The sequence below is a fragment of the Parasteatoda tepidariorum genome, chromosome 9, assembly GCF_982258835.1.
Source record: "Parasteatoda tepidariorum strain Cologne lab strain chromosome 9, Ptep-v5.0, whole genome shotgun sequence".
NCBI lineage: Eukaryota > Metazoa > Arthropoda > Arachnida > Araneae > Theridiidae > Parasteatoda > Parasteatoda tepidariorum.
In genome coordinates, this window is record NC_141763.1 from 89,218,161 (window position 1) to 89,232,071 (window position 13,911).

General features: G+C 29.2%; 1 protein-coding gene across 1 annotated transcript; it reads right to left on the reverse strand.

Moving 5' to 3' along the window:
- Positions 1-573: 573 nt before the first annotated feature.
- LOC147804322 (zinc finger MYM-type protein 1-like) lies at positions 574-7,434 on the reverse strand. Its single transcript, XM_087151523.1, has 3 exons — positions 7,430-7,434; positions 6,543-7,273; positions 574-848 (listed from the first exon to the last, which is right to left on the reverse strand). Exons 1-3 carry the CDS (start codon positions 7,432-7,434, stop codon positions 574-576), a joined length of 1,011 nt encoding a protein of 336 aa, XP_087007649.1.
- Positions 7,435-13,911: the final 6,477 nt, after the last annotated feature.

Sequence of the window (13,911 nt, forward strand, 5' to 3'; positions counted from 1 at the left end):
AATTTTTAAATTTTTTCTATTTATTTCTCTTTTACTATCATCATTAAATTTATTTATGAATATTTGTAAACCCCTTAGGAACTAAAATTGTATTAATTATGAAAATATATATTTCATAGACATAATAAAAATGTTATTAGATATCTGCATGATTTTGTTTAAATCTTAATTGTTTTTCTCTAGTTGGTTCGCATTGAAAAATTTCCATAACTACTATTTTTGTAAATATTTTTCTAATTGAAATGTTTATTTTATTAATCAAGCAATAATTATATTTCCTAATAAATTTGAAACATTGGTGATTTGAAATAAATGGAAAATTTATCATCGAAACCTTAAATAAGCTTTATTACGGGAGTTGCGATATATGCTTGTAGCTTTCTTTTCTTGTTTATTCACTGTGCAAGAAAGTCTGATTGGATACCAAGTAATGCCTTTTGAGCATGAAACTGAGATGCTGGAAGTGCCTTCGTCAGAATGTCCGCTTGTTGCTCATCACTTCTGCCGTAGCCTAGTTCAAACTGTCCTTTAGAAAACTCATCTTGGACAAACTTGTATCTTTGATCGATGTGCTTAGTTCGAGCGTGAAACATCAGCTGCTGCCATGAACTCTGCTTCAGTTGTTGAATTAGATATAGCCTCCTGCAATTTACTTCTCCAAGTAATTGTACCGCCACCACAGAAAAATATCACACCTGTGCGAGATCTCCGAGTTTCATCACAACTGTTATTATCTGCATCACTTAACAACATAAGGCTTCTATCATCTACACTGCCATATACGATGCCATGTGCAACGGTAGTACGAAGGTATCTGAATGTAGTCTGCACAATTTCCCAATCAGTTTCTGTGGGATTGTCCAATTTACGAGACACCAAACTTACTGCATAAGCAGGGCCGGATTTAAGTTTGACGGGGCCCTAAGCTGCTGAAAATGATGAGACCCTTATAAGTTCAATTCTATTTCTATACATCTAAAGTAAACTGTCATTATTTTTTATTGTTAAGTATTAATATTAAATTATTAAAAAATGTGATAATATTACTTGATTGTTAAATGTGATTGTAATGAGACAATAATGTAGAACCTTTCTTTTATTGCACATATTTTTTGAGGGAGGGAGAAAAGTTACAACAGAAGCACATTTTAAGATCATCATAAGCATATTTTAAGCAAAGAGTGAAAATTTGGCATGCTGGTGGAAGAGCCATTATATATTTAACAGAGTTTTTATTTTGTTGAAATTTTGAATACATGTTATTTGCAATTTTATATGATTTTTCGCAATTTTTTTCCTTTTTACATTACATTTTGCTTGGCTGCTCAAAATCTATAAGACTTAGAAACATGAAGCCTAAATAATAATTAGGAGCCGCTCTCTTAGAGCATGGCATGATAATCATTAATTCGATTAATTTTATTTTTCAGTTTTGCATTTTTATTAAATGATTGGTAATAAGAGGTATAATTTTTAAAAGCATAATTTGTGATAAACTGTTGCAATGCGAACGGAACAATTACCGAATGAATGGTTTAAGTACCATATTATTTTGGTTTTGTTACCATAATTTTTTTTTTGCGAGAAATATAGTGTATTTTTTTTCTTACGTAATTTTGTGTTCTACTACTTCCGCACTAACTATTTTGACATAAATACTAAAAACGAACCTTAGCATTAAATGTCAAATCCGATCTTGGAAATAAGGCTATTGTCTTACACTTTGACTTTTACACTTATTTTAAATATGAGTTAAAATTTAATATTGCAGAGAAATAATTTTTATAAAACAATGAAATTAAACTAAGTATATCAAATTCATTTAATTTTCTTCTGTATATCTAAATAAATATTTCGATGCTATAAATTTAGAAATAGTAAGTAATTAGAAATGAATACCTTATATTTTATTCACACTAAAAGTGTGTATTTTTTGAATAAAAGTTTTTTTTTTATATATTCCTGATTTTGGTACAGATTTCAATCAATAACTTTATCTTTTTTTTTCTAATTTATTAGATAAGAATGAATTATAATCAGGTAAAAATTACGTAGTAGTAAAAAATAAGCCCATGCTGACTAAAAAAACAATATAGAGAATAGAAAAGAAATTAATCGCTGCAAGGATAAAAATGAATAAACCCCGTGAGCTGTTTAATACCTACTTATCCCTGTTTATAAAAGAAGCAAATTTTTCAATCTTATGAAATGTACAGTGGTGTATTCTAGGCCTTACACCCTGGAGCAGGTGAGGGCTCCATTAATATATATATTAATACTGTTTATAAAATAATAATATTTCGTAAGGTGATAGCATTCAATTGATGTTTAAGTTAAGAATATTTCTTCATTATATTTGCAATCTTTTTAACTGTTTTAAGTACATTTGTTAAATTTTCGTGCAAGCAAAAAAATATAATTGTTTATGCAAATGTTAGACATATATTTTTAAGGATTTATTAAAGAGTCTACTAAATATCAGAGAGAAAAAATGTCTGTGAAACAGGTTTGAAGTATCAGCTCTGCTTTTGATAGTGCACAGTGGCTAGGATGTGAAGGAGCAACAATCTTGAGCATCCAACCAAAACGAGCATTCAATATATTAATGGAACACACTCAAGCCTTATATTATAACTAAAGCAATTAGTTTTAGATAATGAAATTATAGAATAATTATTTTTATTACAGAATGAAATGTTTTAAAAGACAAATATCTGTTATTGTTTAATATTTAATTAATGAAAAAAACATAACCCTTATTGAAATCCAACAAATTGCCCCTGATAAATTTCGTGACAGAAAAAATAAAAAGCCTGATAAATCTCCGAATTTTAGAAAAACCTTCTAGTTTTACTATTCATTAAAATTGTTTTCAATGTCTTTCATCCCACCTGTCTCATTAGTGATTCAACATCATTTTTGTTTCGTTCTTACTTATCATTAATTTGCTTGCGACAATTAATTTGTATACCTTTTTTACTACATCTTTGCGAGGAGTTTAAAAATATAATATCGAGGGCATTAACCGAGACTAAATTGGGATAATGCGATAATATAAAATGAGATAGCAAAACAAAACGTGTGGAGTTATTTAAATTCATATTCAGAAATATTAGTTTATATTAGTTGTGTACGAAATATAATATTACAAATTAAAAATATTTGATATTTAGGGAAAAAAAGGGAAAATTGGGTCATAGAAACAATTGAACAATGTTTTTTTCTTAATAATTAAACATTTGTTTAAGTGATAATCACTTGATTTCAATGCTCTATCAAGCAAAATCACTATCTATCAGTAAAATTAATATAAAATCACATCTGTTATCTCAATTTCATTCAAAATTGACTTAATCAAGAATTTTAGTAGATAGGCCTGTCAAAGAGGGAATTGAAAAGTGGCCGACCTTTTAAATAAATAAACAAAAAAAATCACAAAATATTAAAAAATAAAATAAAAAACTAAATAAATAAATTCGATATATTTCTCTCCATACAGTTCAAATTACTGGATCTACCTTAATATTCATTTTAACATTGTTACTTCAGATTTCTTACTTTTCCTCAGTAAATAACTATTCTATTAGATTTGATTTTTCTTCAAACAAAATTATCGCATTTTTTAGACCTTTACTTAGTGCTTTGTTGGTTCTTTAAATACTCATCCTATAAAAGAAAGTGAGACAAATTACCCTTTAGTAAGAAAGTTTTACCCAGTTCTTTATATCTTAAAAAATTATTTATATATTTTTTAATTTGACAAAGTTTCTCATTTAAGTAGAAAAATATCGATGTAAACAGAGGGAAAATGTAATAAGCTATTAGATAATTAATAATTTCAACTTCAAAATTCATTATGTTAAAATATGTATAAATAAAAAACTGTGCAAACCTTCCAACTTAACCGCAACCAAAGTTGATTTAATAAAAACATTTGCTTACCTCCAAAGGTGAAAAAATTATGTCTTCTTAATATCCTACGAATATTTTGATATAAAAATTCGGCCTTCACGGATTCATGCACGATTAATTTGAAAAATAACAAAAAATCAATTACAATAATTAAGTAAATTAAACAATTGGGCTTGTTGAAACATTTTGGATAATTAAAGGGGAAAAAACTTTCAATTATAAATTAGAAAAAATATCTAAATTTTGTAAAAAAAATTAAAATCGAACGAGGACCACTTTAGCGACAATGTGACACAACAGAAATCTCAAGACAGACCCTCCCATTTACTGCCCAAAAAATTCTTCGTTCCAAGCAATTTATGACTATAAATCAGAAAAAAGGATGTTTCTGTCGATATCCGAAGTAAGGACAAAAATGCCCAAGCAATTTAAAGAAGCTAAAAACATTTTCCCCCAGTGTAAAATGAGGCGGCTATTTGACAACTCTGTGTGTGGTAGTTGCGAAATCGGAGATATTTCGTCAGTCAAAAGAGCGTTTTATTGCTCTTTTGGTTAGAAAAGAGTAACAGTGAAGAGTAACAATTATTTTATGTTTGTAAACATTTCGGATTAGATTTTGAAAAGCGTCCGATAATGTAAAAAATAAAATAAATGTATTTTGGGCTTCAGAAGGCCCCAGCTCTGACTAAAACTTTAAAAAAAAAAAAAAAAAAAAAGTGAGATCTCGGGGCCCCAAGCTACAGCTTATGCGTAAATCCGGCCTCGATGTTTCGCGTTGATATATGGTAAAAAATAATTAACTGTGTGAAAGGTTATTCGTTGCAGGCGTATGTCAATATGTAAAAAGCTTCTGCAGGGGGAAACAGAAATCTTGGTAGAAAGTGTGCTTTGCAGAGAAACGAAAACAATCAGACAAACGGCAGTCATGTTTCGCTTCTCGGGCGCATGTATTCGTTTCTCGGACGCAAATTTAAAAATTGTAAAATAATTACAAATTTAAGGCGACAAAGGGCTTTCAAATTTTTTGTTGAAATTATCAAGGGATTTGCTTGAAATTTTCAGGATACATTTATATTGCTAAAAACAACTTTTATACAAAATTTCAAAAAAATATTTCAAAATTTAAGAAATTAAAAAATTTAAATTTTTCAATTTTTTATGTTTTTTTTTATATTACTCCTCGCGTCTGAAATTTTATCAAAATGACAAAATTCTTTTAAAATATTACATATTAGGCAATATTGAAAAAATTGTTGGAAGTACTTTTTTTATTTTTTATTGTAGAAACAAATAACATTAAAAAAACAGTAAATAACTTACATTTTTAGGAAAAAATCATACCTCTATAAAATATCATGAATAAAAAAAATACTATTTACTTAATTCGAAAAACTTTTAAAACAAAATGTTAATAATATTCATAAATATGTAGCATTCAGTGGCGTACCTAGAACTTTTGCAGCCCGGGGCGATCTCCAGTTTGCCGCCCTTTCTATTATAAGTCAATCAAATAGTGGTTTTTATAAATTAATACACATAAATAAATTATTAAGTTATTTAATCAATATTAATTAATACACAGAGTAAATTTTTTTAGACATATTTGTATGCACTCGTAAACATATTTATATAATATCTGCTCTTCTAGCTTTCATACTAGAAAAATCGTGTATAATGCTTTCAAAATTTATATTATTTGTAATTTCTTGTTCTATTGACAATATTGCAAGATTTTGTAGTCTTAATTGACTCATTGTAGAACGAAGATAATTTTTTTTCAACTTTAATTTTGAGAAGCTTCTTTCGCAACTAGCGACACTGATTGAAATTGTTAAAAAAATTCTTAACAAAATTACAATGTTGGGAACAGAATTTTCCAACCTATACTGCTGAATAAATTTTAGCAGATCAAGAGGGCCCTTCTCCCCGTTTTTCCAATGTTTTGCCTCTCCTTTTAGTGTAGGTACAGCCATAAAAACCTGGATCCTTTTTCTTTCAATATGGAACTGTTCTTTATCAATGTCAATCAAGTCATTTGACATTCAAATTCTTCATTTAGTAGGTTACACGGTATTATACACGAATATTTTCTTACAAGACCATGCAACTGATCGAAGCGTTCTTTTATTTCCTTTATAATTCTGTCCATAGATGAAAATATTTCTCTTCGTACTTCGTCTTCTAAGGATAGCCCCACGCCTCGCGAATTTTCCCCACTCATATTTTTTCTCCTTCTAACTCGACGCTCAGTCGATATCTCCAACTCTTCACAAATTATTTTGGTTGCTATAACAGCGTTTTGTACTAGCGTATCTCTTTGTTCCATGAAATGTGTTTACAAAGAATTTAGTTTTATATGCCATTGGTGGACATTTGACCCTTTTATTTGCAGGCATTTTTGAGCGTCATTAATTTCCAAAAGGACGGGTTCCCATAAATGAAGGTAACATAGAAAAGAAAAAGATTGCATAGAATTGAGTAATACTCCAGCATCTGATCTCGTTTTACTATTTTCTTCTTCAGATGTCAAATTTTCCAAAGCGCTTAAAATGTTAAAAAAAAATGTTTTTTTACTATAGTTACCGCGGCAGCTCTAGCGCTCCAGCGAGTTTCTACACTGCGTTAAACACCTTGACCAGTGACAGAAAGTAAAACATTCCATCTATGAGTGGAAGAAGAAAACAACGAAAACAACTGTTCGATAGTTCCAAAAAATGTGATGGAATTGATAGCTGTAGAAGCTGCGTGTAAACATGCCAGGTTTAAAGAATGATTTGTACATGCTACAAATTCTGCATTTGGATTTATTTCTTTAATACGAGTTTGAACACCGCTGTGCTTTCCTGCCATGACGGCAGCATTATCGTAAGCCTGTCCTCTGCAATTTTTTATATCTAAACCGTCATTTTCTAATTTCGTTAAAATCATATCTGTGATTTCACCAGCAGTTTTTCCTTTAGTTTCTACAAAGTCAATAAACGATTCTACAACTTTAACTTCGCTACCATCAATAACTACATATCTAATAATTTGACTGGTTTGATCTTTGTGTGAAATGTCAGGAGTGCTGTCAAATATAATACAAAAGTATTTAGCCTGCTTTATTTGATCCATAATTGTTTTTCTGACTGCGCCTCTCAATAGCTCTATGAATTCGTTCTGGATCTTCGGCGACAAATAAGAGATACTATATTTATTACCCATCTTAATTTTTACTACGTGTTCTCGTAATACTGGGTCGTACTTAGCCAATAAGTCAACAAGCTCAAGAAAATTTCCTCTATTTTCCATTGAATCGATGCTTTCCTGATGAACACTTTCACGATGTCCTCGAAACGCCAAATTTTGTTTTGCTAAGAATCTAATTATATCAAGTATTCTTGTTAGAATTTCCTTCCATTTTTTTTATTTCTTTATCAATATTCTGTTGTTGTAGTTTGTCAATAGTTGCGCCACGTCCAAGTCTTATTTCTAATTCCTTCCATTTGGAATATGATCGAATGTGCAGTGGACTCACCTCATGTTGACTAATTTTGGGATTAAGTTTCCACCATTTCTTGAAAAAAGATTATCAAACAGTTTGCAGCAGAAACAATAAATACTTTTCTTCGATGGTGAATATACCATCCACGATCTTAAGAGCTTTTCGCCATTAGGCAAAATTTGAAAAAACCAGTCCTGACTCAGTTTTCTTGTCTCACCTTTGGCTTTGATTGTATTATTAGGACGTTTTACTCCTTCGCTGAAGTCGGCGTCCAAATTTTGAATTGCAAAGGGACCTTGACGTACCAGAAATACTCTTGTATTGTCGTCAATTTTGTTAGGCCATAATCCAATATCTTTCACAGAAATAGACGGAATAATTTGTGCAGCAGATTCTCCATCAGAACTTGATGAACGTTCTACTTCTTCACCAGTGTTTGAAGCAGGTCTTTCCTCTTGAACAACATTGGAAAATGTTTTTTCGCCTTCGAGGGCTGCTTCTTCGCCCGTATTTGAGGCAACAATACTAAAAGAACTAGAAGTTGACTTATGGGAGATATATTTGAGTAGTGCTCCAGTATTTTTAGTCTGTATTTCCTCCCTTCTCTTCCTTTTCTTTCTAAATGACGCACCACTTTCTTTTACTCGTTTCATCCTAGGGATATATAATAAAAATATAACTTGTCGAAATAAATAGTATATTATGTATAGAAAACGGCAAAGTCATTTTACTACTCTGAATAGCATTTAGAATAACATCTATATCTATAATACGTAATATAATATACTTACCTATAATAAACTCTCCAAATGCACTGGCACCCTAATAATTTGTTTCACTCTTCACTGTTAAAAGATTGAATCGCGAATGAACAAAATGGTTTATAAGCAATTTATCATTCCAAATACAATTCTTCAAAACGGACTGAGTATATTTATCTATTTGCGATTCCTGAAATTGTAACTTCGTCAGTATTTTTGTTTTGTCTCGTTTAGATTTTGTTGTTTGAAAAAGATAGTTCTTATGCCAGCGCCCTAATGCTTTGCAGACCGGCGGTCTGCTAGGTCTTCCGCCGGCCCTGCTTTTCAAAAGAAAAATCGATGATTTAAAAAAATATTGATATATCACTTCAAAGTAATCATATAAACTTTTCAAAAGAAATGACATTTATAAACTGATATCAAAAAATTTTAGTGAGGAAAAATTGCCGAACAAAATCGTAAAGATCCTTTTACGAATTCAACGAATTTTAATGAATACAATAAAATAAAATTATTATCTTGTTCTTGAATTAGAATTCAAAATTCACACTAAAATGCATTTATATACAAAGAGGAATAATATTCGAAATCATATAGTTAATCATAATTTATATAAACCAAATATTAAACTTATAATAATCATTTATTATTCAAGAAAGAAAATAAATATGAAATGAATAAGTTGCTTTTTACAACTATAAGTAAATATAAAAAATGCCGCCCCAAGGTAAGTGCCGCCCGGTGCGGACCGCACCCACCGCCCCCCCCTAGGTACGCCACTGGTAGCATTAAATTCTCAGGTCAATAGAATGAAAATTCATTACGCTGGAACAGTTTGAAAATTGTAAATTTCTCAAAAAAGACATTTTGAGAAAAATGACTTTTAGTACTTTTTCATTGCAAATTTTACATCTGATCAAATATTTCTTGTTTTTAATATAAATACCTATAAATATTGTCTAATGAACTAGTTTAATAATTATATACTTTAAATTTTTTTTAAAAAATTAACAAAATATTCAACTAATTTGAAATTAATTATTAACTAAACTAATTTTAACAGTTACCTGCAGACAAAAAAAGGTAAAAAAAAAGGGGCGTGGTCAAAACTGAAATGGCCATAACTTCATCAATTTCGCTCTTATTCCAGAAATTTTTTTTTAAAAATGTTCAGTTAAATGCCTAAATTTCAAAAATATAAAATTTAAAATATCGATTTTTTGACAAATTTTTGCTTCTTTGAAAGTCCCTTGTCACCTAAGCTATATTGTTTGAATCTTATATTTTAAGCCGATGGACTTCTCGAATGGAGACATTAGCATTTTGCCGGACATTCACTTTAAAAACATCTTTGAACAGAAAAAAGAATCGCAAGGAGAAATTTTAAAAGTCTCTTTCAAGGATAGCGCCAGTCAAGTCTCCCCCGACAGGGGGCTCAAACAAATTAATTCAAAATATTTAAATTAAATCGAATTTTATACTTTAAATTTTTATTTCACATAATTTTTTTTTTCAAGTGTGTTTCTAAGAATCTTTAATATTGATACCACAATGTGCAGATTCATTTTAATTTAAATGTAAATCGCACTTTCTTCTGTTATCGATGTATTTTGTACTCTATGGTGCAATTTACCACGCATAGTAAGCTTAAAAATTACTTCTGTAATAAAGAAAAATAGTTGTAGCAGTCACCGCTATTTCAAAAAATTTCTACGCTTCTTACTCTCATAACGCAAAAATTATTCGATAATAAAATTTCGAAATGTCATGCATATTTAACAAAACATTTAAAGAATATTTTGATATGAAAATTTTATTTTTATATGCATCGATTGGCTTTTGAATAGTTTAAATGTTTCGCAAATAAAGTTATAAGTGCATTTTTTGCATCCACGCATTCTATCAAACGATATCATACCACGTTTTGTACGAACTTCGAAATGGTTATGCCCATTCAATTGCAAAATTCGAATTTTTTTTAAATTGCTACATAGTATAATTTTACGAACAAAAAAAAAGGACTCTGTTAATCAGGGGACTTGATGTCAGGACCGGATTAACCTAAGGCACACTAGGCACGTGCCTAGGGCCTACGAAAAACTTGAGAGAAAAAAATTTGTTGACAAAAATAATTTAGCTTTAAAAACAACAAGTGTATTTCGCACAAAATTATGAAGATACAAATAAAAATATAATATTTTTCGGTAATAAATTATTTTGCAGAATCTTATGATCTAATTAATATATTACTTTTTTGGATTCAACGAAATCTTGTATTATGCTGTCGAATTCCAAACTACGCAAAATGTCGTATTCAATAGACATAAGCGCGAGAGATGCCGAACGATCTTGATTCATTGTTGAAAGCAAATGATTTTTTATCAATTTTAATCTGGAGAAAGATCTTTCTCCTTCTGCATTTGATCCAAGAATCGACAAATATATTCTTAATGCAATGTGAACGTTAGGAAAAGTATTCACAAGTTTATCTTTAATTTGAGCCTTAATCGGATGAGTAAATTTTCACCAAATTTTGCGCTTTTAGTTTAATCTCAGATTCTGACAAATTTTTGTGTAATTTCCTTGTAATTCGGGTTCGATAAAACATCGATTAATGCCACTTTTTGGTCGATCCAGAAAACTGGGAAATTCAGACATCCGGGATAGCGAAGGTCCCGAGCATCCCAGATAATTGGTTCTCTACTGTATAAATATTCCTTGTAATTAATCTCACTATCAATTTCACTGTTTTCTTTGCTGGTTTGTTGTTGTATTGTTGACGTGAAGTGTTTACATAGTTATCGATCGAACTAATCATAATGGTATTATCGATATCAACAGCAATATCGGCAGTATGTCAGCATTGCAGATAAAGTTCAATAAACAAATTCGTAAATTAAAATCCATATTAATAAAAATGTTAAAAAAAAAAATATGCAAGAAAATTTTAGCATATATTTTGAAAAGAGGGGAGGAGTGGGGGAAGGAGGGGAGGGCCCAAAAACGGCTATGCCTAGGGCCTACGAAAGGTATAATCCGGCTCTGTGCCTAGGGCCTACGAAAGGTATAATCCGGCTCTGCTTGATGTTAATATATATTGTAAATAAACAGAAATAAACTTTTAAAATTTCTCCTTATGATTTCTTTTTCTTTTCGAAGATGCTTTTAAAGTGAACATCCATGTTCGGCAAGATGTTAATTTCTCCATTTGAGAAAAAGAGTGAGTACATCGGGTTAAAATATAAAATTAAAAAAATATTGCTAAAATTTGTAATGATTTTTTATTTGACAAATTTTAAATTTGCGTCCGAAAAACAAATATTAACTAACTTATATTTTAAAAATAAATTGCCGCATATGGTTGCTGTTTGTCTGCCTATGTTTTCGTTTCTCTACTGAGCTGAAACCAAACTTACCACAAAAAATTTCTGTTTTGCCCCGCAGAAGCATTTTACATATTGGCATACGCCTGCAACGAATAATCTTTCACGCATTTAATTATCTATTGTTTATCACATATCAACGCGAAACATTCTTTCCTCTGCGTTTTAAAATTTGCTCCTGCTTTTATAGTTACGAATTTAAAGTCACAAAACAATAGGCTCAAAATATTGGAGTTAGGAGACCGAATATCGAAAAATACGAGTTTTTCTTTAGTTCTCAAGATTTATTTGCCCGATTTTGCTTAAATTTTGTATTTTGACATTTAAAATTGAATTCTTTCAAATGATGAAAAAAATTGTGTACCTTAAATTTCTTAAGTTTTTCGGCTTTCATTAAGTAAAGTAATAATAAATGTTTAATAAAAGTTATATTTTGCATGAAATTATCTGTAGAAAAACGAATTAGAATTCAAAACTTTTTCAATTCGCTTGAAAATTTGGGATATAGTGAAATAACCAAAAACTAAAGTTGACATTAAAGGGTCAAATCTGTCAAACGCGCTCCTGAAAAAACTATTAAGAAAATATTTCTAGATTGAAACTACGATATTTTGGGGGTTAGAAATCCGAATCAGTCGAAAAAAGGTATGTTTAATCAGAGAAAGTACGCTTTTATATCTAATTTCCTAATTTAAAATATCGTTTGCACTAATTAATTAGTATATTTGAAGTCACCCTTTCGAACCATTAAGAACGAGTCCTAAAACACGAAGATCCGAAATTTAGATCAAAAGTTATTCTAGTGGGTCCATTTATTTTTTTTCATACTGTACATTCATTTGAAGTATATGTCAATATTATTGGTAATAGCAAAAAATTTTTTCATTTTTATATAGTAAAAATTTTTTCATTTTCATTGTATTTCAGCTGGTGGTCATCCACATATGATGCTTTGATAACTTCAAGGATTATGATTGGAGGAGAAAAATAAGGTGAAATGATGTTCACTTTCAATATTATTATCAGATATAAATAAACAAAAACGCCTTCCATTTTGTTCTCTTTCGTTAGTTTTAATAATAGAAAAATGCATTTTTCTCAAACGAATTTTTTTTCGCTATTGCGGAAAACTTTTTTTATTTTATTTACTCGTTATGAGCAAAGGATTTTTGTATCTTAAATATTAATATTTCAAAGGTATCGTAATATCGGACATCTCGCAATATGAATCTCGATTTTTCAAGTTCTTACTGTACTTTAATTTGCAAAAATACGAAAGGAAATTTTGGTTTTTAAGAATAAATATTTGCATCTATGGAAAGTGTATTAAAACTATACTAAACTAGTTTTGATATATGTTACAAAAAATTTCCAAGGAAAAAAAAATGTAAATCTTTATTTTTCATTTTAATTAAAAAAAATTTGAATACGTTTTTTTTTTAAATTTTATAACATATTAAATTTAATCTGTATTAATCATCAATCGACTAATGAAAAAGAAAGGGAAGATGAATAAACCTTGAACGTATGTACATTTATAAAGCAAAAATAAGTTAATTCTGAATGATTAATATTTTTCCTTTTTGTTTCATACAAAATTCTTGTTAAATGAATAAATATAATTTAAATTTTTACCAAAAATAAGTAAATAAATAATAACAAAAAAATTGAATAAGATTAATTTATTGCAAGACATAAGGTGTAAGGCATTTATTAAGTTGTAAAAAACAACGGAAAATTTAATATGCAGTATTATAAATTTCGTTATAATGTAAACGCGTTATATGTCGATTAAAGCAGTTGCTGTGCAGTTTTGCCATTCCTCCATAGCACAACTTTGGAGAAAGCGGTGTATATAATACAAAAAACGCATAAATAAATAAAATTAGGCGTAATTGAATAAATTATTACTTTCGTCGGTTTTTTTTAAAAAAAAGTTTCGACAGGAAGATGAACTTTTCCGACGAGAGCAGAAATTACAATCCTGATTTGTAGGTCCATTTCATTAATTCTTATTTTTTTTATTGTATTTAAAAAAAATTATGTATTTTCATGATTAGAAAAACTATTTCTGGTTGAATAGCACGTGCATTTTAACTACAGAATGATTGATGCCCTCTTTATTGTAGTTCATAAGACAACTTGGTAGTTATTACTACCAAAATTTATATTATTTAAATACTTTAGTCTATTTAAATATTTTAACTCTTATATAAGCAATTATAATTGAATTTTTAGCATATATAAATATATACACTATTTAAGAGCAAATTAAAAAAAAAAAAAGATTGGCAGAACAAACTTAGTTCTTCACTACTTCCAAATAATTTAAAAATCGAATTCTTTACATTAAACGGCGTGACATTTAACA

Excerpts from the sequence above, each read along its gene's own strand:
- LOC147804322 (XM_087151523.1), bottom strand. Across the intron at positions 849-6,542 it reads ACTTTCTGTCACTGGTCAAG|AAACTGATTGGGAAATTGTG; the intron begins GTGTTTAACGCA and ends ACAATCCCACAG.